This window comes from Lutra lutra, chromosome 2, assembly GCF_902655055.1.
Source record: "Lutra lutra chromosome 2, mLutLut1.2, whole genome shotgun sequence".
NCBI lineage: Eukaryota > Metazoa > Chordata > Mammalia > Carnivora > Mustelidae > Lutra > Lutra lutra.
The window spans coordinates 183,148,221-183,173,992 of NC_062279.1; the positions used below are offsets into that span (position 1 = coordinate 183,148,221).

At 45.4% G+C, this 25,772-nt stretch overlaps 1 protein-coding gene across 3 annotated transcripts in view; it reads left to right on the forward strand.

Moving 5' to 3' along the window:
* The first annotated feature begins 3,861 nt into the window (after positions 1 to 3,861).
* DCUN1D4 (defective in cullin neddylation 1 domain containing 4) overlaps positions 3,862 to 25,772 on the forward strand; it is a 78,650-nt gene continuing 56,739 nt past the window's right edge. For 2 of the 3 annotated variants that reach the window (XM_047719259.1, XM_047719260.1), the window contains exons 1-2: positions 3,862 to 3,941; positions 4,150 to 4,210. In XM_047719259.1, coding sequence (XP_047575215.1) covers positions 3,936 to 3,941; positions 4,150 to 4,210 — 67 coding nt within the window. In that variant the 5' untranslated portion in view covers positions 3,862 to 3,935. Of the gene's footprint in view, positions 3,942 to 4,149; positions 4,211 to 14,257; positions 14,427 to 25,772 lie in introns of those variants that run through there. The other variant, XM_047719261.1, reaches the window with a different exon arrangement.

Here is a 25,772-nt window from a genome sequence, read left to right on the forward strand (position 1 = left end):
CTTCTTTGGAGAAATGTTTATACAGATCTTTTGCCCATTTCTTGATTGGGTTACGTATTTTTTTTTAGGTTTTTACTTAAATTCTAGTTAGTTAACATACAATGTAAAATAGTCTCAGGTGTACAATATAGTGATTCAACACTTCCATACCCAGTGCTCATCACAAGTGCCCTCCTTAATCCCCTTCATTTATTTCACCCATCCCCCACCCACCTCCACTCTGGTCACCATTATTTTGTTCTCTAGAGCTAAGAGTCTGTTTCTTGGTTTGCCTCCCCCTCTCTTTTTTCCCCCTTTGCTCATCTGTTGCTTAAATCCCACATATGAGTAAAATCATATGGTATCTGCTTTTCACTGACTTATTTCAACTTAGCAAATTAGTACTCGCTAGCTCCGTCCATATTATTGCAAATGGCAAGATTTCATTCTTTTTATGGTTGAGTAATATTTCATTGTGTGTATGTATACATATATACATATACATGTATATATATACCACATCTTCTTTATTCATTCATCAGTGGATGAACACTTGGGCTGTTTCCGTAATTTGGCTATTGTAGATAATGCTGCTTTAAACATTGGGGTGTCTGTATCCCTTTGAATTAGTATTTTTTTATTCTTTGGGTAATGACCTAGTAATGCAATTGTTGGACCATAAGGTAGCTCATATCCAGAAAGAAGTTGCTACAGCCAATGTCAAAGAGGTTACTGCCTGTGTTCACTTCTCGGATTTTCATGGTTTCCTACCTTACATTTAGGTCTTTAGTCCATTTTGAATTCATTTTTGTGTTTGGTGAAAGAAAGTGGTCTAGTCTCATTATTTTGCATGTTGCTGTCCAGTTTCCCCAACACTATTTGTTGAAGAGACTGTCTTTTCCCCAAGGGCTATTCTTTCCTGCTTTGCCAAAGATGGACTATATACTTGTGGGTTCATTTCTGGGGTTTCTATTCTGTTCCACTGATCTAAGTGTCTATTTCTATGCCAGTTCCATACTGTTTTGATCACTATAGCTTTCTAATATATCTTGAAGTCTAGAAGTGTGATGCCTCCAGCTTTGCTTTTCATTTTCAAAGTTGCTTTGGCTATTGGGGTTTCTTGTGGTTCCCTACAAATTTTAGGATTGTGAATTTTAGCATTTTATCTCTGGGAAAAATGCTGTTGGTATTTTGATAGGGGTTGAATTAAATGTGTAGACTACTTTGGGTAGGCATTTTAACAATATTTGTTCTTCCAATCCATGATTGGAAGATTGGCATGTTTTTCCATTTCTTTGTGTCATATTCAATTTCTTTCATCAGTGTTTTATCGTTTTCCGAGTACAGGTAACTTTTTAAAGGTGTGAGAGTTCTTTATGTTGTTTAGCTACAAGTCGCTTACTAGATAAATAATTTGCAATATTTTCTCCCATTCTGTGGAGTGTCTTTTTACTTTCATGATGGTGCCCTTAGTAGCACAAGTTTTTAGTTTTGATGAAGTCCAATTCATCTGTATTTTTCTTTCGTTGCTTGTGTTCTTGGTGTCATATCTGAGAAAGCATGGTCTAATCCATGCTTAAGTTCACAAAGGTTTCTGCCTATGTTTTCTTTTAAGGGTTCTATAGTTTTACCTGTTATGTTTAGGTCCTTGATTCATTTGGGGCTCATTACTGAATGATGTGAGGAAGCAGTACAAGTTTATCCTTTGCCTGCGGACATCCAGTTGTCCCATTACCGCTGTTGAAAGGACTACCCTTTCTCCATTGAACTGTCTTGACCCCTTGCTGAAAATTACTTAAACATAAATGCTTGTAATTTTAATGTGTGCACTCTCAATTCTATTCTATTGATCTGCATGTCTACCATTATGCCAGTACTACACCGCCCTGACTACTGTAGTCTGTGGTAAGTTTTGAAATTAGGAAGTGAGTCATCCAGCCTTATTCATATTTTCAAGATTGTTTTGGCTATTTGGGGTTCCTTGAATTGCCAGAGATGAATTCTTATCTGTTTTGTTAATTGTTGTATCCCCAGAGTTTAGGACAGTGCTTGATACACAGTAAATGCTAAACAAGTATTATTTGAACAAATAAATGAATTCTCATAAAATTACAACAATAATGATTATGAAGTGGACATCTCTAAAAAATATCCTGCTTAGCATTCCTTCCCTCTATTCTTCAGGAAAGAACACTCACACAGGCTTGGAAAACTACCCCTCACTAACTTCATGTTGTTCTTTTGGGGTTTCATACCACAGTGTCCACCACCCCCTGGCCCCGGAAGACAGTATATGACTCAGGGCTGGCCAATTCCATCCCATCTCCTGCCATACGGAAAGGCTTTGGAATGATTACGTGAGTCAGGCCCTGTCAATTAGAGTTCTGTCCTGAGATCACCTGTTTTAAGGAGTGACAGCATCCCCCCCCCCCCGCCAATTTTAAGAGAATGCATCCTACCAAATTGAGAAACGTGCAAAACAACCAACAAAACCCACCGCTGTCATAAAAACAGGTCAAAACAGATGGGAGTGGCAGCATTCCCACTTTATCCAGTGGAATAAAGTGGAATAAAGTGGATATTTATTTATCCACTATTCCCACTTTATCCAGTCCCAGTGGACAAAATGGCCACCCGTAGAGAGTTAATCGAGTCTTGGTTCACGAAACGTTTACTGAGTTTCCGTTCCATGCTGGAGACAATACGAGATCATCCAAGGCAGAGTTCGGGCTCTGAAGGTGAGTCAGCCTGAGAGAGGAGAGGTTTCTCGCATGGAAGGATGGGGCCTGGCAGAGGGAGGAGGCCCAATGGACTTGGGAGGAAGGAGAGCTGGGGCCAGCTTTGCTCTGTGAGCCAGGGCTCTCCAAGTGCAAGGGACAGAAACTAATTTTGAACTACAAATAGGAAGTGGAATGTCATGAGAGCAATTGTCTGGGAAGGCAGGGGATCGGCTAAGCCTTAGAAGTGCTTGGAACTAGGGACCAGATGGCCATCATGACGAGGCCATTGCCTGGGCTCTTCCGGGTGTCTGGAAACTTCTTCCTTCCCACTGAGTTTATTCACTACTCATTATTTGTGTGTCTCCAGTCACCTCTTCAGGGGAGCCTCACTTCTTTCCACTCTCTTCCCTGAGGCACAACCAGAGCCTTGGCTGGTCTGTTTGAGACTTTGGGGCATATTAGAAAAAGATGACCCTTTTGGATGGACCACCAAGATGTGAAGAACAAGATGCCGCTCTGAGCAGAGGCAGCTTCACACCAAGTCCATGGGTCAGTGAGCAGACAGTAAGTGGTACTTTAGCACCTTTGCCCCCTTGGCTGTGCTCTTTTGTGCAGTGCATGGACTGTACACCTGTACAAAGTTGCTGAGTCAGCTCTGCTATTGTATGCCCTCAAAAACTGTGTTCATTTTCTCCTACTTGTCAAAAGAGCCATTTTACTTTGCTGCATGGTTACTTAAGGAATGCCTCCTCTGCAAGCTCATAAGCCCCATGAGGGCACCAAGTGGGGCTGTTTTTGCTCAACGTGTTATTCCTAGAGCCCGGCAGTATCTGGCACATGGAAGGCCCTTGCTGATGGTTATTTCATGAACAGATGAATGAGCAAGCAAGAGATCACGTGCCCACTGGGAGTGGGAGGGATCCCAATTGGCTATCAAAACTTTATCTGATGAATGGTGAGGGGAGCAGTTCCCCCAAAAGAAGCAGGGGTCTTCCTAGCAAAAGAGGGGAAGGCCAGGCAGGAGAAAGTCCAAGCGGCCCCACCGCTTCTGTGTCTTTGTCTCCTCACCTGTGGGATGAGGGAATGTGCCCGGCTCACCTCTGAGATTGTCCTGTCCAAACATTCTATTCCCCTTTGTTCCCATTCTGTTCCCTCCTGCCAAGTTCTGTTCTAGTGAGGCAGGTGTTCAGTGGAAAAAGACATGACTGTGGGCAACCTCAGGCAAAGAAGGGCTTAATGGAGGTGAGCCTGAAGCGGAGTCGGGAAGGGCTGGGATGGAGCTGTCACGGAGACAGGGAGGAGGACAGGCTGGAGGGTGGGAGGGTGGGAGGCTGGCTGGGGGAAGTATGTTGTTGGTGCTGGGCCACGTGTTTGTTAGGAGTCTTATTTCAAGTGTAAATATCTTTGCGAGGGGTACTATGTTCACGCATGTGTATTTCCCCTGGATTAGCTTATCGGAGAACAGCAAGCCAGTCATGCACAAGGAGCTGAGGGAACGAGACATTGGACAGGTAAGTTCTGATCATCAAAATAGGTCCCAGGGACTACATGCGGCTCTGCCGTGCGTGAAGCAGGCTGATGGTGCCGGGCTCTGTATTTTGCCTGCGTGCCGTGGGGCGGCGGGGCCTTGTTTTGTTCCGTTAGCGGGAGAGTGACTCGGAGGCAGGGGAGAAGGAAGTGTCTCCATTTCCTAAGCCAAAAATGGAGTGAGGAATTTCGGGAATTTCACCCTTTCTGTGGCCCCTGAGTATCATGATCTCTCAGCATCAGTCTGGTCTCCTTCCGATTTTCAGGCAACTCCTCTGTGTCTTTCCTCTGGGATGTTGTTTAAGCTTGTTTCAATATTGCTCTTACTAGGGAATAGAGAGGTTCGCCTTCCCTCCCTGAGGACGGACCTCGTTCTACAAAGGGCAGGGGTTTGTCCAGGAGGGCTGGCCACCAAGCACCACGATGACAGGAGCCCTAGGCTCCTGGCAGGGGAGCTGGAAAAGGGAGAGAAAGCTAGTGGGGAGCAGGGGGCAAGTGGCAGAGGTTTTTTTTTTTTAAACTTTTTAATTTTTTTTATAAACATATAATGTATTTTTATCCCCAGGGGTACAGGTCTGTGAATCGAAGTGGCAGAGTTTTGACCCCCAAGCAATGGTAATCCTTTAAAGCTGAATCACCTGTAACCATACTCTGCTACTTTGAGCCCTACTCTTTTTTTTTTTTTTTTTTTTTAATGTTAGCTCCATGCCCAGCTTGGAGCCTAATATGGGGCTTGAACCCACGACCCTGAGATCAAGACCCGAGCTGAGATCAGGAGTCGGACACTTAACCAACTGAGCCACCCAGGTGCCCCTGAGCTCTACTCTTATATCCCCCAATGGGTAGTCTTGGTGCCAGATCCCCCGATTGTTTTAACAAGGAAGAGAATAAAGTTCCACACCCCAGAACTAGGGAAACCATGTTTCATGTTGCCACTGACGATGGGCAGAGAGAACATGGGACCTTTGCCCTGGCCCCCTAGAGTTATGCTGGGCTTGACTGCCTACTGGTACAAGAAAAATAGGTATAGTTTCCACAATAAAGGACTTGGAATGTGCGTTGGGGTGGGGGGGCGGTTGTTGCACAGGGTGAGCAAACAGCCCTTTGTACGAGGCCATATGAAGAAGCGACACAGCAAAGCGATGAAAAATACAGATCTGAATCCAGGTTGCCTGGGCTTAATTCTCCCAGTTCTGCCCTTAACTAGCTGTGTGACTTTGGGGAAGTTCCTTTATCTGTCTGTGCCTCAGTCGCCTCACCTGGAAAGCGAGTTTAACAAAAGTTTCTACCTCTCGGGATTGTTGAGAGAATTAAATGAGTTGACAGGAACACTAGAATAGTGCCTGGTAATAAGTGAGTGGTACTTAAATTAAGTGTTTGCCAGTACAGTATTTATAGCCCCTAGTCTATTATCTGTGAATTGGAAATGTTTCCCCAAGCTACGGTTATCTAAAATTTGAATGGAGGTTTAGAACAGATGAAGGTTGTAGTGATAGAGCTTTGAAACCAGAACCAGTGACTGTGAGGTGGAGGGATGAAGAATGAGATGAAAGCAGGTGCAGGGAGTCAAGGTCAGACTTGCCCAGGAAATTGACCAGACCATGGGGGTGGGGCAAGGTGGCTCCGGGGGCCCAGCCCAGTGGGAGCTGCTCAGGGCTTGGGATCAGGAGATAAGAAAATGAAACAATTAGATGAGAGGGAAGGCAAAGGGTGACTGTGGGCAGGGAAGGACCCAGAGTCTGGCTGGGGGTGGCTGCAGAAAAGGCAGCTTTGACTGCAACCCAGTTTGGAACTGGAGGTGAACGAAACTTGGAAACAGGAGTTTATTTTTGGCATCTCCTCTCCAAAGAGCACTGCTTCTCTCTTGCTCTTTGTCCAATGGTCCAATACACCACACTGCCTTGAAACTGCTGCCCCCCCCCAGAGCCAAGGCTTCCCTCCTCTCCTACTGTTCCACAGCCTGAAACCGTTCACCTCACCCACCAGTTCCCATTACTTGAGCACAGGCCCAGATGACAGTCAGACTGGGGAACTCCTCTCTTGCCAACAAATTCCGATGGCCACTGACTAGTCCCTCAAGTGTCTGGATTTTTAAAGGGAAATACTTGTGAACTCAAATGAATGTCTAATCTAGGAGTTCTTAATTTAGGGGGTGATGGGATGGATGTAGGGGGATTTCAGGCCTTTGACAGGGAGTCATCATTTTCAATGATTCTTAAAGGGGTCCTGTGACTCCCAACATGTTAAGGGCATTTGCTTTAACCTATCTTGGCTAAGGCAGTATAACAAACTAAAGTGTAAATATTCAGGTCAGCTGGAAGGAAATACTTTCCAATTGGACAAATCAGTCATATATATGTGTGTAAGTGTGTCTGCACACGTGTGTATATGCGCATGCACACACGCACATGCCTCCAAATTCTTTCCTTTTTCTAATTTGTAACGATAGATCTTTTCCTGAAATACTTGGATTCTTACTTTCTTCCCACAACATGGCTTCTGTGGTAACTTCAGTTGCGGGGTGGGGGGTGGGTTTCAGGTGTGTCGGGGGCTTGTGGTCACTGAGGCAGATGTAACCAGCTTGTAGGAGTGGGAATCTGCTTAGTCACAGGTTTCTGACATCCTACATCCTCTTCCTTTCTACAACAGGAAGTTCTTACTTCCATAACATGTTATCACCAAGGAAGTGAGCATATATTTTCCTCGGCTCCTGTCTTCCTCTTCCCTCCCCCACTGCCTACTGCTGCCTGCCGGCTCCATCCACTCTCCCAGAATGCTTCACTTTGCCATAATGAGATGCTCGGCTGCCGTGCAGCCACCGACGTCTGGAGATGGATGGGGCCTCCTGTACTGCCCTGAGAGGGATGTTAGAAAGACATTGTATTCATGGAAGCAGGCTAGAAAAGGCGAGGAGAAATGAAGAGCCTGACAGCACACAGAAGCCATTGTACAAGTAAAATGGTTATTTTTTTCTGCCCATACCCTGCTAGCTGGAGTAAGTGAAGCAATGGTATATTTATGAAAGTCACTATAAACCTCATGCATTGTTTAGATTTGATTGGAAAATTATACCTTCTGAGATCGAATTTAATGCAACATCATTAGGACTTGATTAGCTCGATGCGAATGAGGTGAAAATACCCAATTCAGAAAAGAACATGTGGTAATGAAGACAATTTTATTCAAACACTCTGTTAAATCCCTAGGCAGGTATGATTTCTGAAAAATAGAAGGCCCTGGGTAAAAAGAAGAAAGAAAGAAAGAAAGAAAGAAAGAAAGAAAGAAAGAAAGAAAGAAAGAAAGAAAAAGAGAAAGAAAGAAAGAAAGAAAATAAAAATGCCAGTTTAAGCATTCTATAGTTGTGCTGGAGAAATTAACAAAAAAAAAAAAAATTGAAATTGAAACACTGATGTCAAATCTCAGCAGAATTAGAAAATTCTTAGCTTTTCTGAGAGATCCCTAAAATGGCAGTTCATAAAGAAGGAAACCCGGATTTTCTAGATAACTTAGAAACACAGACTCATTTTTACTTGAAATAGCTCCAAGCATAAAAATTAAACCGTACCTCACACAACTGCATGAAGTTCACAAGGAAGTATGTGAAAACATCACATAATTGGGGCTCATGCATTTATTCCTGCTTCTGTCTCCTACTTTTATAAGTGCTTGTACATATGTTATCATATTTATCCCTAGAAGATATTAATCCTATGTTTATAGATGGAGGAATTAAGGCCCAAACAAGTTTAATGCCTCCTTAAGTGGGAGGGTCTGCATCTTATCCCAGGCTGGCCCAAAGGTAATACTTAAAGACACTTTGCCTCTGGTACAGTAGATTAAAAATCTTTTATACCAGTAACTGCGTCACTCAGGGAAGGGTAATATGACTTCAAAGGACGAGGAAGAGAAATTAGTCACTATGGGAACACCATATGTACCTCTAGTTATGTAGAATCCCCTGTAATTTACTACAATCTGTTTAATTGCTTAGGAATTTCCTATGTACATCTGAACTTCCAGTATCAATCAATTTTCACTAAGCTAGTTAGTTTGAATGACACAGCATTGATACTGGGTACTCATTTTTTTTCTTTATTGTGTAAAATCTCACATTTCAGTTTCAAACTAGACTAATTTCATATGGGTGGCATGTCTTGGTGAAGAACGATTTTGTCCCTAACTCAATGTTCACTGTAAACTCTAGAAAGGAGAAAGGAAGCCAAGTTAATAAAACACAGTGACTGTGGAGGCAGGGACCAGCTTAGAGGAAAAGGAAGGTTTGGGATGACAAGCTGGCTGTGTGGGGGAGGGATTGATTCAAGGATATGGTGAGTACTGAGGCTCTCAGGTATGGAGACAGGTACCTTTCTGTGCTCTACTTATACTGACTCATTCACGTAGTTCTCACAACATACCTATAAGGTAGTTCCTATTATTTTCACTATTTTGCAGATGAGGAAACCAAAACACACAGAGACGTGAAATAATTTCTTTTAAATGATGCACTGTCTTCTTAAGCAATGGGTCTTTAATCCAGGCCATCTGAATTAAGCCTATGTTCTGCTTCAGGAAAAAAGTATCAAAAGTGTTGCCATGGCTAACAATGCTCAGTGTAGCGTTGGTTCCAGAAAGTTCCATCCCTTAAGGTCTCTTTTTATTGTGGGAGTTACACTATTGCCCCAACAGAAGTTGATGGAAAGGGGCACCTGGGTGGCTCAGTGGGTTAAGCTTCTGCCTTCGGCTCAGGTCATGATCTCAGGGTCCTGGGATCGAGTCCCGCATCGGGCTCTCCGCTCGGTGGAGAACCTGCTTCCTCCTCTATCTCTCTCTCTGCCTGCCTCTCTGCCTGCTTGTGATCTCTCTCTCTCTCTGTGAAATAAATAAATAAAATCTTTAAAAAAAAAAAAAAAAGAAGTTGATGGTAAAAAAAAAAGAAAGAAAACCTTTTAATGTACATTATAAATGCACATGACAGGATATCAATTTTATGAAATAACCTGGAGTGATTATAAAGAGGTCACTTGCTTGTGTGTCATTGTCAGTTTCTGACCTTTAGCATAAGAGGGGCAGGGGAAAAGGAAGCTGATGAAAGGAGAGGATGATGCCATCTTTTCAGCTTGCCAGTCATGACCAGTTTTGAGGAAGGACTGTCCCTGTTGGTGACACTGGAGGAAAATGTCTACTTCTATGCTTTTCCATTCACCTAATGATTGGAACATGATTATGTATAGGTATTAAAAAACAAAACCTACATTTTTACTACCCTATTAGCATTTGGTAAGTGGCTAATTGCAACACTGTTCTATGTATATATGTGAAAAGTTACGGTGATATTCTTAGGAAATTAAAAGCTAGATAGCTGAAACTGTTTCCCAGTAGCACAGGCCTCAACGGTTAAAAGGCTAATTCCCGTAGGCTGAAGGGGCTGCCCCCTCCCACTCATCTATCAGAGTAGGGAAATTATACTCAGCAGTGCCTCATTGGATACTCTAGATAAATAATCTCATTAATAATATACCACGAAGTCGATAGCTGTTATTGAAATAAGGTCAAAAGGCTAAAATAGATAAGAAGGACGGAGTCACCTGGAAATAATCTTTCAGACTCGTTTTTTCATAATATATATCAATAAAGGCAGCCTGAGTGTCTACATACTCAACTCTAGAAAGAGGCCAAGTTTCACTATCTTTTAAAAACACATTCACCTCCATATTATTGTATCCTTAAGTAAATCTCTCAGGCATGGAGGGCATATGTTAACCTGATTAAGAAGAGACGGAATATTATATAACACAGGGAGTTTGACCTCTTAGGCACACTGTTCCTTATTAGCTAGGTGGCAAGTTACTGAAAGGTCTAAGCCTCAGTTAACTTATCTGTAAAATGGGAATAATATTAGTAACCGCCCCCCCACCCCTCCCTTAGAGTGTTTTGAGGTTATGTGGAATACTTTAACAAGGAAAGCACTATAAGAGTAAAAAAGTAATGCCTACCACATGGGAAGCAACTAAAAAAAAAGTTGGAATCACTTGGATCAGCAAACTGTTAGCTGGTTATGAGTTTGGAGAAATGAACTATCCTGACTTCTACTGATAGATTTACTTTTTTTGGTTTGTCTGTTTCCATGTAATCCCATCTAGTCTGACTTTTTTTTTTTTAAAGATTTTATTTATTTATTTGACAGACAGATCGACTTGAGAGATCACAAGTAGGCAGAGAGGCAAGCAGAGAGAGAAAGAGCGGGGGTGGGGGGGAGCAGGCTCCCCGCTCAGCAGAGAGCCTGATGCGGGGCTTGATCCCAGGACCCCAGAGATCATGACCTGAATCAAAGGCCGAGGCTTAACCCATCGAGCCACCCAGGCACCCCTAGCCTGACTTTTGATAACTAGTGGAGCTCTATACACTCTCTCACTTCAATCTGAGGCTGAATTAATTCCTCCCTGACATGACTTCTTTCCAGCTCTCTTCCAATTTCATCAGGGGCTTATTTATCGATTTGTCTAAGCAGGCTTGAGTTTATTTCAGTCTTAAGACTATGCTATTCTCTACTCTGTGCCCCCATCTCCCAACATATGCAGAACAGCATGCTATGGTGGGATGTGTGGAATTTGGGGAAAAGTTTTACTCTACCATCACAGTCCCAAGACACTTATTAATTTTCCCCCCCAAGGATCTGAATATAAAGGCACAGAAGTGTAACATTATTATCTTACTAAACATCCCCCCCCCCACAGAGATCAAGTTATTTGGAGATGGTACCAATGAGAAAAAAGTTAAATGTTCTATTACATATTGAAAAAATTGCCTGTTGAATTTCATAAAAGGGAAGGCAGTATTCCAGCCAGGAAGTATTGGATTTGTATTAGATTGCTATTACAACTCTTAAATGGGAAGGAAAAGTAATTTACCCATCTTTGGAGTTTTGAGGCTTTGATATGGGTTTGGGGGAAAGACCTGGTCTAGGAGTTGAAAAACCTGAGTTTAGTTATTGCTTTGTAATTAACTAATTGAGTAAGTTGGATTAGACATTTAACTCCTTTGGACCTCAACTCTCATATGCTTAAAATGAGGAAGATGGATTTTCCCAAGGCTCCTCTCAGATCTAAAATTTCACATTACAGTCAACATTCAGTTCACTCTAAGGAACAATTAAGTTGTGTCTACTATTTGAAAGCACTATACTTGATGCTAAGGACATAAAGCTAAATATAAGAAAATTCCTGCCCTCAAAGGTTTATAGTCTTGTGGATTATTAAAATGATGGGGTGATATCTGCAGAGTATTATGTAATCACTCAATTACTATTTTACTATTTTATATTTTATTTATTATTTATATATTTTACTATTTTACTATTCATACATGTGGGGCCCTGAGTTTTAGCAGACTAAGAATAAGCTTAGCCCCTCGATCTTCAGGCTGTAGTTCACCTACCAAAAAGATGTTTTAAGTTACTCTGTAAGTCTATTTTTCATTTGAAAATAACCATAGTGACCTCACTGAAAGTGATGCTGAGAAATAACAAAGGTTAAACATTCTATATATTTTTGTGGACACCACGAGCCAGTAAAGAGCTGGGTGCTACGGGCAAAGAAGTGGGCAGGTCGCTCATGTAACTTACCCATTACATACATTATCACCAAGTTTGCAGCAAATAAATCAATATAGTAAATGGCTACCTAAAACATATTAATTGTGAGCTTATTTTAATTTGGAGGTGTGAAGAAGCAAACCCATTTCTGTGCAAAACAACAGTTGTGTCTCGGCCCTTAAAGTACCGTGATCAATAAAAACATACGTTTTATATATATAAAATTTTATGATTTAAGTTCTACAGAATTTATTACTTCCTAGATAATGAAAAGGTTGCAAACATAAACGGGATAAAGTGCAGGAGCAGCTTTTCCATTTTGAGTAAGGAGGGACTTTTTAGAGTTAGATCTACCCAACAAGGAATGGCCTCTTTCAGAGTTTAGAAGTACTTACCATCTCTGCGAGGCCCAGCTGACCAACCTGTCATTGTTAAAGTTCACCAATATGGATGAGAATCTTGAGAAGAAACCTACAGTGGATAAATTCAGGTCAATTCTGAGATTCTATGATTAGGTGAAGTGATTCATAAATATTCAAATGATAGAAGTATGATAGATATACAATTACAAGGATGCAATTTACCCATGAGACATTAGGGATTAAGAGGGACAGAGTATACAACAACAGGAGTGGTGTGGGACAGAGGAACTGGTTTGATCCAGTTCTTTAAAAGTAACTTGGTTATGGCGTGACATTTATCCCGATTTGAAACCTAAATTTCAGAACCCTGAAACTCGAAAGCATTGGCTGAAGAAATCGAAAACCAAAATGACTAATGTTTTGTTACCAATTGTATGTGATGTAATCCTATTCCTTGATTATATAATGCTCTGGCTGTAGGTTAGGGTAGGGCCTTGGGATACAGATAAGTGGTGTATGTATCCTGTGATTGGGGTGGGAGGGGGCTATCCTTCCTAAATATCTCAAAATATCATTCTGCTACACTATGGTTAAGTGTGATGAGATGGTTGGGAAGCTTTGAAAAAAGTGGTTGCAACTTATGAAAATGGTGCGAATTCTTGACTTAGGAAGCTCAATGGTCCGACGAATTTACTTACATTAACACCTTCTTTTGCCAAGTAACAGCCAAATGAGGCCCTCTGAGTCAGTGAGTTAGATTCAGGCTAGGTGTCCTTGAGGGCTCAGCACATACCTTCTGGACTTGCCAGTGTGCCAGACAGAAGCTCAGAGCGTGGCTCTAATTTCCTGTATGCGGTGCGGGGCGTATACAGATGTGTGCATGACGGACAATGCCTGTAGCATTCGAAGCCTTTAGAAAAGCTTACGTGACCAAGGGGGGAAGAAGTGTGATGATTCTGGAAGAGATGTGCATCTCGAAAACGGGGAGCGGGCAGATTGTTGTAATTGTTGTACGAGAACTGGGAATTTATTCCTCACCCGAGGGTTTGCTGGAAGTGAGGACGGGGCGATTCTTTACCCAGTTTCCAGCAGTAGGAAACACCTCGCAAGAGAAGTCCAAGTTCCGCGCGGACGGGGCTCCTGCTGAGAACGGCTCGGAGGCTTGCGAGACAAGTGGGGAATCCCAGTAGGGGGGGGACTCCCCTACTCCTTGTACCGGACACGAGCTGCCCCAACTGCGCTTTCCCTCCTCGGCTCTTCGCGGAACACCACGCGTGCTTTGTTTCAGAGCCGACGCATCTTTCTCGGTTGGTCTGCAGCTCCACCAATCCCGCCCGTGACGGGGCGGGGCTTCAGGGTCAAGGTGGACCAATTCCCCAGCCTCGCCCCTACACGCGCTTTCGGACCCCGGGGATGAGTGACAGCAGCCGGGTCCAACCTGCTGCTCCAGACCGTGGCCCCCGCCAGGGGCGTTACGGGGACGAGGCGCCGGGGCCAATCGCATTGGAGCCCAAGGGGCGTGGCCTCATTGCCAGCTCTAGACCGGCGCCCTCCGCACTCCTTTTGTCAAATGAGAGACGCGGAGGGGCGGTCCCGCAGCCGAGGTTCAGCCAATGCTTGGAGCCGAGGTGGGCGGGCCGGGTGTGCTGGCGGCTGGTCCTCAGCTCCGAGCGGAGGTGCGGCGAGCTGGTGGGGGGACCGCGAGGCGAGCGCGGGAGCCTGGGCGGAGAGTGGGGTGTGAGCTGCCCGAAAATGCACTCGGATGCCGCCGCTGTCAGTGAGTAACAGAGAGCGAGCGGGCCGGGGCCGGGCGGTTGCCAACACTCTCCACTCCGCTCCCGCAGTCCCCGCCCCGCGCCTCCTGTCCCGAAACGCGCCGGGAGCCCCTGCCCGGGAGCCACCCCTTCCCCTCCCGGGGCCGCGGCGGGCGGTGACGCTGCGGGCGGCGCGGGGCGGGGGCGGGCGTGGGGGGGGGGAAGGGGCCGGCCTGCCGGGGGAGGGCGGAGGTGAGGGGGGTGGGGACTGGCTCCTTTTCAGTGTTGGGGGCAGGGGGGGCGGGACGTGCGATGAAGGGCTGGGACCGGAGTGCCTGGGGTGAATGGAGGTGGAGGCGGCGGCGGGCGCTAGCGGGCAGGGCCGGGGGTGGCACCGGCGCGGGAAGAGAGAGCGAGGGAGCGAGCGAGCGGGGCGCAGGGGTGAGGATTTCCTAGGGGCTGAGCGGTGCGGGCGGCTCCGTGAGAAAGGCGGGTGAGTGCGAGGGGAGCGCGGGGGCGGGGACAATGGGAAGAAGGGCTGGATGGCGGGGGTGGGGGGAACAATGCGGTGGGGGAATGGGGGTATCGCCCGAGCGGGGCAGGAGGGCGGGCACGGAGATGAGGGCTGATGTAACGGGAGAGCGAGGTGGTGGGAGGGATTGGGGTGTGATGGGATAGTTGGGGAGTCCGCTGGGCTGGAGAGGCATAGAAGGGTGGTGGGGTAACTGGGAGTGGTGAGAGGGGGCAGACGTTGGGGTAATAGGATTGAGCAGGTGTTGGGAAGAGAGGGTAATTGGGAGTGAGAGGAGAGGGAAGAGGGGAGGGTTTGGGGTGACAGGATGGGGGCAGGGGTAGAGGAGGTGCGGTGGGGGTGTAGAGCTAGTTGGGAGGAAAGGGGGGTTGGGAGGGGCCAGGGCAGGGGGAGGACTGTCAAGTCCAGATTCGGTCCGCGCGGGGCTCGGGGTGGGGGGGAGGTGTCAGACTATGTTTTCTGGGAGGGGATCCCTCCCCCCAATCAAGACAGAGTCCATGGAAGGGGGAGCCCTGAGCTTCGGGTGCGGGGAGTGGAGGGGGCGGGGCTGAGGTGGAGGGGGCGGGGAGGTGCCCTGAGGTTGGCGCTGGCCGCGGTTCCCCCAGAGCGGCGGGAAGCGAGGTCAGCGCTGGCGCGGGCTCCGGCTGCGGGACTGGGAGGCGGGGCCGGGGCGCGGGCTGCGGGCTTTCCGTGGCGGGATCCGGAGGGGTCGGGCCTTGGAGACCGGGTGGGGGGTTTTGCGCAGGGGAGGTGTTGGGGTCCCAGGCAGTCCGTGGGATTGGCAGTCTGTGACGCAGTTGTCTAATTTCTGGTCGTCAGGTGTGGACGCTGGTGCCTGGGGACCCGCTTCCCTGCAGGGAGGGCCGGGCCAGAGGCCCCACGTAGCGCTCGCGGGGCGCGACCTCTGCCAAGCTTGCGGGGAGGACGCTTTAGGGGTTTCCTTTAGGGTCTGGCTCCAGTGGCCGGGTGTGAAGGGGAAAGGCGGTCGCGCGGAATCCTGGGACTTGTAGTCCGCGCCGCGCGGAGTCGCGGTTGGGTTGGGTGCACGTGGGTAACTGTGGAAACGAGTCCCAGAATGCAGCGCGCCCCTCGGAGCCGCCCGGCGCTGCTAACTCGTGGTTTATTCCCGGAGGACCCGAGCGAGCCCTTGGGAGCCTCTCTCGTACGACCCCTGGGACTGGAGCGATTCACTGGACCTTCTCCCCGAGTCGGCGGGAGGGGGAGAACCAAGCCAAACGCAGTCCTTTCACACTTGGGTTCTTGATTTCCCGAGTTGATTACTTCCCCCTGCGTTTAGTGGCCTTATAGCACATAGGTTTGGAGAAACATTCAGGGTGCAGCACCGTCCAAAGCAGAGTTTGGGATGCTGTATTTATTGTGGCATCCAGCGTTAAACAGAAGGTTAAAAGGTTTCATCTTTAGGTAAATCTGGGAATGCAGTGGAGACCCCTGGAACCCTTCTGACGATGATATAGATTATGTGTTTGCATTTCCTGGGCTCTTTGAACTGCCCAAAGATAGGACTTCCTGAAAGAAGATGGCCTTGAAATGAATTGAGTAATTGAAGGTGGCTTAGTGGAATTTAGGGTGGAACTGTGCCCATTCATAAACCCCGCATAAAGCTGAGCAAAGGGAATATAAAATGTCTTCAATTTTAAAGGGAAGGTGGGAAGCAAATGAGGCTAACAGAAGGTAAACTCAGTGGACGACCTTAAGAGGTTTTTGTGTTGTTGTTTTTTTTTTTTTTAAGTTGAGGGTGTAATTCTTTTCTCTTGACATCCTTTGCCAGTTCCTATTACAATTTATTTATATGCTGAATTACCATTTATATGCTGAATTTGAACATTGCAGAATCTGTCATGTAGAGGGCGATAACATTAGCTCAAAGATGACAGACTATTTTTCTGTGATATATAAGGTATTATGAAACTATTGGTAGCTTAGTCGCTAGAAGAATATTACAATGACCCTAATAATAAAATTTTATCAAAAAGTCCTAAAATTTGGAAACCTTTTAGTGTGGTTACAGATATACTGAACTTGATGAAGTGATTAATGATTAAATTGTGGCCGGAAAAATGGGGCAATGTATGGTTTTTTCAGGAAAACATTTCTGTTCATCTTATATTTTACTTAATCTTATGATGAAATATTCATGAAGCCTGTTGTGATACGTAAGTATGTAATATGGACATGTTTTTTAAAATACGCACTTAATGCTGGAATTTCTTTATATAAAGCATGAAGTGCCCGAGGTTGAAAACTAGTTACAATTGTGTTCAAGATGGTGTTTTAAAGAAAATATTAGGCTAGTAATTTCTTTCTCTTTTTATTTTTGTTACAGCGCAAAGATCAGGTGCCCTTTACACACAAACGATCCCCCTCTCCTCCAGTCCCCCAAACCCTAGGTTTTTAAACATGAACAGCTTCTACTTTATGCTGTGGATTTCGGGTTCTTCTTTGATTTTTGGTCTTTGGGGAGGTTCTTTATTTTCATGTGAACTAAGATATGTGTTTAAACAGATGTTTCTTCTACTTTTCACAGAATTTTTTGTTATTTTATATTGGGAAGGATTTTTTAGGTTATCTTGTTTATAACATTGCCAGAAGAGAAAGTCTCCCTCATTTTCTCCATTTTAGAGGACTTCTGTACATCACTCTTTCCTTCCTTGGGTCCTGCCTCCAAGAAGTGCTCCTGTCAGTCAATACTTGATCACGCTTTTTCAAATGTTATTTATCATTACATCCCTTTCTGTTTTTATCTTTAGCTGCCTCCAACAGCTCTTACAGGTTACTGCTTTCTTCTTGACTGCAGTATATGTTTGTAATACATGTTTGCATTTTCTCATCTCAAGAATAATAATCTTGTTAACTCAGCAGAATAAAAATCAGCCTGTCAGAAACTGACCTCATGATTTGACCAGTGTTGTATCCATCATTGGGAAGTAACAATACACTACAAAAAATGGCATAGATAACAGAATTTATTGTTGTCCAGTAGCAAGGAGTGTAGAAAATAGTTGGTTGTAAGGGTGGTGCAGTGTCTGAATGATGTTTTTGAAGACTCTAGTCTCTTTGCATCCTTTTGTTCCTCTATTTTTAGTATTTTGGCTTATGGAAAGCCTCGGGCTCATTGCTTCACGTTGGCAGTGTAGTTGCTGTGGCCCCAGACATCATGCCTGTGTGAGACAGGGAAGGAAGGAAGGAAGATGTTTTTTTATAACGCCCTCTTAGCAGAGAGGAGTCTTCTAGAAGGTCACCTTGGAGACTTCCCATTCAGTTTTGTTGGGGAGAACTGATTTCATGGCACTGCTACTTGTAAGGAAGTTTGAAAAACTGGAAGTCTGGCATTTTTCAGTTTCTTTTGGGAGATGTGGCCTTCGCTAGAGTGGTAGAGCAGTGAGGAGAACGCTCTGGGTTGGCAGCCTACAGGTTATATCCCTGATCCAGCTACTTTGTCCAGCTATCTCTGGCTTGGTCTCAATCTTTTTTTAATATACTGATTTATTTTCTGCCTCATTTAAAAATAATTAAAGGTGACTTACTAAGTATAGATAAAAGCCTGCGAAGAGGAGGAAATTAGGGGCGCCAGGGTGGCTCAGTCAGATAAGCGTCCGACTCTTAATCTCAGCTCAGGTCATGATCTGGGGGTTGTGCGATTGATCCCAGGGTCAGACTCCACACTCAGTATGGGGTCTCCTTGGAATTCTCTTTCTCCCTCTTTGCCTCTCTTGTCTCTCTCTCATAAGTAAATTTAAAAAACAGAAGGAAAATAAACCATAGATTTACAGGCTGCACATAATTGCTTGCCATATGTTAGAAATAAGTCATATATTTGGCTCTGAGCTTCCTAGTAGTCAAAACAAAGAGGAAAACAAGACTAATGTCATTCATTCGCAATTCATTTAATAACTGAAGCTGGAAACTAACTCATTCCTCATCCTCTCGTTTTTCCTGGCTGGTGGTGAGAGCGAGACTGCCTCTCCTCCCCCCATGGAACTCTCTCCTACCTGTGGCTGCGGTCCTAGGGCTCACCCATCTTGTTGTTAATCTGCAGTAATCCTTTTGCTAGCCTCAGCCCCTCTCACTTTGTCCTCTGCATCACCAGTTTAATCACCTTTGTCCTTAGGATTGCCCCACACAAAACCTCAAGGGCTCCTGTTTGCTTAATGAAATGCAGACTCCTCGGGACCTGGAGGTGAATTGGTTTGTGCAGTTTAAGCTCTGTTTCTGCCCCCTCCCACCCCCTGCCCACTGCGGCCTCCTTGCCCACTGCCCTCCGTGCTCCTTCTGCAGAACTGTTCTTTACTGGGTTCCTGTTCCCTCTCTAGCAGACTCATCCTTTCCCTCCATTGAATCTCCAAAGTTGGGTTTACCTCTGTTCTCAGTTCTGTCTAATATAGCAATAGCTGCTCGCTTACTTGTCCCTTTCCCAATTAGAGTCTTACCTCCTTGAGATCTAGGACTGTCTGTTTAGTATCCATTTCTCATCCACGATGGCACTTTGTTTAGGGCCTCAAATAGGTATTGAATTGCACTTAAATGGTCAACTCTTAAATAGTGAATTATCTGGAAAATTTTAGTCCTCCCTCGTGCTATTTAGCATGCTTCTGAATCGTCTTTCATTATCTTCAGATTGTCTCTTCAGGGACTACAAACTCTCACTTATTCATTCGGTCTTTTTTGACAAAGTCAGCCATAAGCAAACCAATTTAAACAATAGTTCTTTTTAAATACGTGCAAAGATACCAGTTTTGAAGAATGTCTGTGGCATGGAGAAATTCTCAAGGAGCAAGTAAAATGCTGTTGATGGACTAAGGGCCCCGGAGTCTGTGTGTGAAAATGCGTGCTTCCATTTTGGATCTGGTATGTAAGTCTTGTGTAGATAAGGCTAAGGCAGGGCTTGACAGGTCTGACATTCCCTGTCTTTTTATTTTATGGCCAGATTCTGGTCTGTAGGGTTTATTTCATGTTAACTACACATTGAGATCACTGGAAGGCTTTCTTCATTTAGAAAATAAACTTTGTTAGTTGGAGGTGGATTTTCTGATTATCTGATATTGACACAGATATCTTTCTATAGTTGGTCATCTTGAATTAGTGTTAATAGCTTCTCATAGCTTGTTCTTTTTTCTTATTCTGAGATTGGGGTTAGGAGAAGTACCTCTTGAGAATTATTCTTTTAAGCGGAACATACATTTAAAAAATATGCTCTGGGGTGCCTGGGTGGCTCAGTGGATTAAAGCCTCTGCCTTCAACTCAGGTCATGATCCCAGGGTCCTGGGATCGAGCCCCACAACAGGCTCTCTGCTTAGCAGGAAGCCTGCTTCCTCCTCTCTCTCTCTGTCTGCCTGCCTCTCTGCCTACTTGTGATCTCTGTCTGTCAAATAAATAAATAAAATCTTAAAAAAATAAAATAAAATAAATATATGCTTTAAGTAGAAAAAGATATTGAGATGCATTTTAAGGAGAATCATATATTTTAGCAATTATCACATCCCTGTTTCAGAGCTAAGGACTTTTTTTCTCTAGTGTCCTTTATTCTAGCAGACAAAGTATTTGCTACTCTGGATTTGAATTTTCTTTTAATTAGAAAACACTCTTAATGAGTCATTTTCAATTTAGGAAGGTAGGCTTATAGTTTTTGAAACTAATAGACTGAGTACAACACTAAATGATATGAAAAAGACTCCCACCCTCCCCAAGTAGCATTACCTGTGGTTATGATTCCTTTAAGTTCCCTCTTTGAGGAATTTTTTTCTTGTAAATATTTTTTGAAAACCTTTTATTACTTGCTATCACTAGTATTCCCAAAGATGGCGTGTCATCCATTTCTGTTCGTGGTGGGCATCCTCCGTCTTAAGGGCCCTGGCTCTTTCCCTGATTAGGAAATTCCTACCTTTGCAAGCCAGGCCGCTCAGACACGCCCACCAGAGTGTGAATCCAAAGGATTTCCTAGGCCTTCTGTGAACTAACCAATGGCTCTTTAAAAAAGAAATCACGGTCCTGTTCTATTAGCTGGTTGGTTTCTGATGCTCGAAACTCAGAATCCTGACAGACAACATCCGTACCTGTCACTGGTCAAGATGTGGCAGAGGCCCTGGAAGAGACGGGCAGCGATGTGCCTTACTACCCCGACTGGACTCTCTGTTCAGGGTCCTAGGGTCCTGATCTGAGGTTACCCAAAGGACTGAAGGAGCACACAGTCAATGTCCGTTGTGGGCGCCGCCTTTGCCAATGGTCAGTCAGGCTCTGAGCTGCACATCAGCCACCCTACTGGATCTCATTATACGGAGCTCTTCACTGCTTGTCTTTTTCCAATCACCTCTTTGCCCTTAAAAAAAGAGAGAGAGAGAGAGAGAGAGAGAGAGAGAGAGGTGTGATGCTCAGGAGCTAATAATGACTAACTTCTGGTGTGTCTTTTTGGATCTAATTTGGGAATATTAGCCTGGAAATGTTCTTTGTGCCTTTTTTTGGGTAGAACTCTATCTGATAGTCTTTATTGCTTTTTAGTATTTACTGAGTATCCTAGACATACTATAAAATTGTACCTATTTTAAGTGTACAGCTTGATGAATTTTGATAAATATCTATACCGGCATAACCGCTACTAAAATTAAGGTCCAGAATGTTCTCTTGATCCCCCAAGGGTTCCCCTGTGTTCCCTTGCAGTCTGTACTTCTCCATCTCCTACCACAACTTTTGGCTTTTCGTATATGTCATCGGAAGCCACCTTCATGTTAGTTGATGATTTGTCATCTTGCTGTTCATCGGGATATTACAGTATAAAAAGGTGTGATAAATCTCTCCTCCTTTTTTTTTTTTTTCCTGAACTATTAAGTCTAGAGAAAAACTGTCAGTGCAGTATAAATTATAAATCCGGTAGTGCTTTACCACATGGAACTGTCTAGAGTGAAGTTACTTGTCCTTTTCAAGTTTTCCAGTGGATGGCTGTTCTGTACCACCCAAAGACACAGACGGCTAGCATTTGCTCCCTGAATGTGATGATGCCTTTTAACTATTATCTGGGTCAGGTTGGGAAGACAGTTAATAGTTCAGAGTTGGCCCTAGAGTCAAATTGCCTGGATTCACATCCTTGCTCTGTTATGTCTTAGCTGTGTGACCGCAGGTGAGTTACTCATCAGCTCCTCTGCACGCACGCCTGCGTCCTCACGCCTAAAACGTACGTACCTACCGCAGAGTATGGAGATGTTCTGTCTACACTGCTTACTGATTATCTACCATGTACCAGGCCCTGTTCTTGCCTCTTGTGAAGTTCTCAATCTGGCTTAGGGGAGGGAGCCTGTAAGCCCGTAAACCATACAGTGTGGTAGATGGTTGGAAGTTCTGTAGAGAAGGATAAAGCAGGGGGTGGGGCACACAGGTGCATGAGCACGGAGGGGAGAGGAGTGGAGGATGTTGTAGTTTTTAATAGCAGGGTCACTGGTGGGAGTGAGGGGCATTCCAGGCGGTGGGAAGAGGAATGCAGGGGCTCTGGGGAAGGAGCAGACCTGTGGTAGAAATTCCATAGAGGCTGGTGGACTTGGAGTGGAGTGGGGAGCTGGGCAGAGAGGAGGAGGTAGGAGGCGAAATCAGAGTGATCCCAAGGATTAAATGAGAAAAAAACCCCCCACAGTTTAGAGAAGTGCTTGGCTCTCTTCTGTTTTAGTTGCTAATGATTGCTGTGTAATGACGCTGTCCTCATTAGGCTTTAAAAGGAGACCCTGGAGAGGAAGAGAGGTTATCAGAAAGAACCAAATGAGGCATTCCCTCACTTAGTCATTCACCAAACATTTGAGGGTTTCTTGTTGCCAGGCAGTGCCGTAACACACGCGACTGGGGGTTTGGGGTTGGGGCCCCGTGTCCAAAGAGCTGCTTCTGGCGGCTTTAGCGGTGCAGGCAGAGAAGTAATGGACAGCTTAAGTATGGCACGATGGCAGCTAGGTTGGTTGGGTTGCCCAGAGTGCTTTGGAAACAAATGGGAAGTCATTAAAATTAGACTTAATGGAAGGGTTAGCATATATCATGTGGGTTTCGCTTCTGAAGTTTTCCCCCTTGAGGAAAGAGTTTTGTGTGTGCCCACCCCCCTACCCCCGGCGGTGGGGGAGGGGGAGGGTGCTTTCCCAGAAGAAGAGACAGCAAGGGTCAAAGTACTGAGAACTGGGGCTGGAGAAGGGGCTGTTGGTAGGCTGGGGTGAAAGGGGATTAGGTGGAGGGTGGGCAGGAACACGGTAGTGAAAGGCTGAGAAGAGGGACCAGAGAGAGGAGAGGAGAAAAGCCATAAGGCAGGGCGCAGGGAGTGTGGAGGAACAAGGGGGAGTGGGGAGGGGCTGACACATGTTTGGTGATTATTGTTGGGCTGTTCCACCTGCTTTGCCTTCGTTAATACCTTCAGTTCTCACAACAACCCACAGAAGCAGATTGTGTACTGTTAGTATGCCCATTTTACAGATGAGGAAGTTGAGGTGCAGAAAGGTTAATTAATCTTCTCAGGGTCACACAGCTTCTAAGTGGTGAATTGAGATTCTAACTCAGGCATTCTGACTCCAGGGTCTAGGGGCCCCACCAGTGCCAGTGAACTCAACATTCTATTTTTGTCTTTGGCCTATGAATGTTGATAGCAGAGCCAGCAGATGTGGTCATCTCCATTTTGCTTTTGGTTCTTTTGTTGTTAGAATGGGCCCCAGTAGCATCAGGATGTAGGAGGAATTCCTTCTTTCCCATCCCTCCTGTCCCCTAGTTTCTGTCATCTTCCCCTCAATGACAGTAGGCTTTAAAAACTGATTCTAACTGGGGAACTGATCATGGCGAAGAGAAGTCTTGCATTCCTTAACTAACTAGTGATGTTGGCATTTTAGTCTTCTTGGGTCTTAATTTTAAACAGAACTGTGTTAACTACTTTTTAAGTACACTTTTTGTAGTATTTTTAAATATAGAAGATACCGGACAACATTGCAGAAAAGCTACAAAACATAAAATTTACCTTTTAGGGGTGTCTGAGTGGCGCATTGGTTAAGTGTCTGACTCTTGGTTTTGGCTCAGGTGGTGATCTCAGGGTCGTGGGATCGAACCCCACATTGAGCTCTGTGCTCACCAGGAGTCTGCTTAAGATTTTCTTCCCCTTGCCCTCTGCCACTCTCCCCTCTTGGTATGCTCTCTCTCAAATAAGTAAATTAACCTTAACCAAAAACACCCCAAAAACAAAACCCAAACCTCTTACCTTTTAGTAGAACTACTAATATGTTTTCATATAATATCTTTGAAATTATTTTTTTCTTTTTTTCTGTAGTTGAGATTAAGTCCTTTTCTGCTTTAATATCCCTTTCTTCAAATGCCATTCCCAAAATTTGACCACAGATTACTTGTTCTTAATTAAACAGGAAGCTGAAGAAGATGGTTGTACATTCAAGTCCAGGCAGCTGGCTGTTGATGTCATACTTTTAATGACCCGTCACCTTGTCATCCCTTCTGCCTTGTCTTTACTTTCTGATCTGGCTTCAGTGTGTCTTAGTCTCTTTTACGTTCTGATAATAACGGGAGTAAAACAGTGCACCTTATGGGCGCATGGGACGGGCCTGTGCTCTGCTCATGCTTCTTAGGCACCATCTCGTTTCACTGTTGTAGAAGCCTTGTGCAAAGGGGCCCTTTAGAGCAGCTGTACAGATGGGGACACTGAGGCACAGTGAGACTGGGTCACGGGCAGGGTCACTCAGCTGGAATGTCACGGAGCTGAGACTCTAGCTCAGGCCTTTCCGAGGCCAGAGCAGCAGAACTCTTGTCACATCAGTGAGATTAAAGGATGATTTTTCCTCTGAACTGTCGAGTGGATCTGTGTTCCTCAGTAGGTGAGGCGGGGCACAGGGAATGAATCTAGGGCCCCTTGTACCTTGTCACACTTGGAGTGCAGCCACGCAGGGTGTCCTGAAGTGGCCGGCTCCTTTGAGATGGCACTGGCAGGCACAGGCCGCGGAGTGGATGACGCAGCTAGGTGGCACGCCGCCTCTCTGTGCCGGATGGCTTCTCCTCGCAGCCTCTTTTAATGGGTCCTGGGAGAGCCCCAAGGAAAAAGCCAGCCGCGGTATGCTTGGATGGCTTTCATTTTGGAGCCTGCGTTCCGTGAAAACGCTGAGTCACCCACAATGACCTGCTTCCCACCCCTTATCCAGGTTCCCCTTGCCATGCCTCACCTTCTGGCTTTTGTGCCTTGTAAAGTGGCAAATATTTATTGATGAGGACAGAGATGCTTCATTTTCACCTGGCTTTTCAGTTTCGTCATCTTTTCCCTGGATCTCGCTCTGGTTCTTTTCAGTGCGCTGGTGGGGTACCAATGACTGAGTTAGATTCTGGTCTCCAGCGTGCGGAGCTTGTCCCGTTGGCGGGTTGGCTGCCCGCAGGCTGGGGACCGAGTCCAGAGTGGGGCTAGAGCTCCCTTCTCTAGCTGCCTATTAGAATCATCTGGGCTGCTGAAAAATCAGTGACCCCACTCCCATCTGGATGGCGGCTCTGGCCGATTTTTCTAGCTTCCCAGGTGATTCTCTACGGGCAGCTGCTGGATTAGTTTGAAAGAGGCTTCACTAGCAGGCTTGGTTTGGGCTGTGGGGAAGAGGGCGCTGGGCCGATAGTACATCCCAGGTAGTGCCTATCTCACGCCGGCTACCGTTCTAAGCCCATCACATCATTGACTCATTCCGGCCTCGCGGTATCCCTATGAGGCAGGCGCTGTTAGGCATTTTATAAAGAGATTCCTACTTCCTAGCAAAGAGGGACATGTCGGATGAAGCGGACCCACAAACCTATCACACAAACGTAGAGAAATAAATCTAAAGCTGGTGGGGGGAGGAGGTGATGCTTTTGATAGGGAGTCGGGAGAGACCTCTCTGATGAGGTGACATTTGAATAGGTGGTGCAGTCAGCTGCGAGGCTTTGTGAACACCAGAAGTCATTGACGCGGAGGGCATATTAAATGCAAAGGCCCTGAGGTAGGAATTCACGTGAGTCTTCAAGGAAGAGAGTGGCTGGAATGAAGTGAGCAAGGATAATGGAATGAGATGACTTAGGTCAGATCATGTAGGGCCTTGTAAGGACTTGTTGAAGACTTAGGGTTTTTTTTTTGTTTGTTTGTTTTTTTCTTTTATGCTGCAGTAACAAATCTGAAATCTTGTTGACTGAAATCAGACATTGTTACGTGTTCTCTTCATAGGTTGGTAGGGGTCTCTTCTTGGCATCGCTGGCGTTCTCATTCTGTCTGTCTGAAGCCCACAGGAAAGAGGGCTCCTGCTTCTAGAAGGAAGGAGACAAGGCAAACCT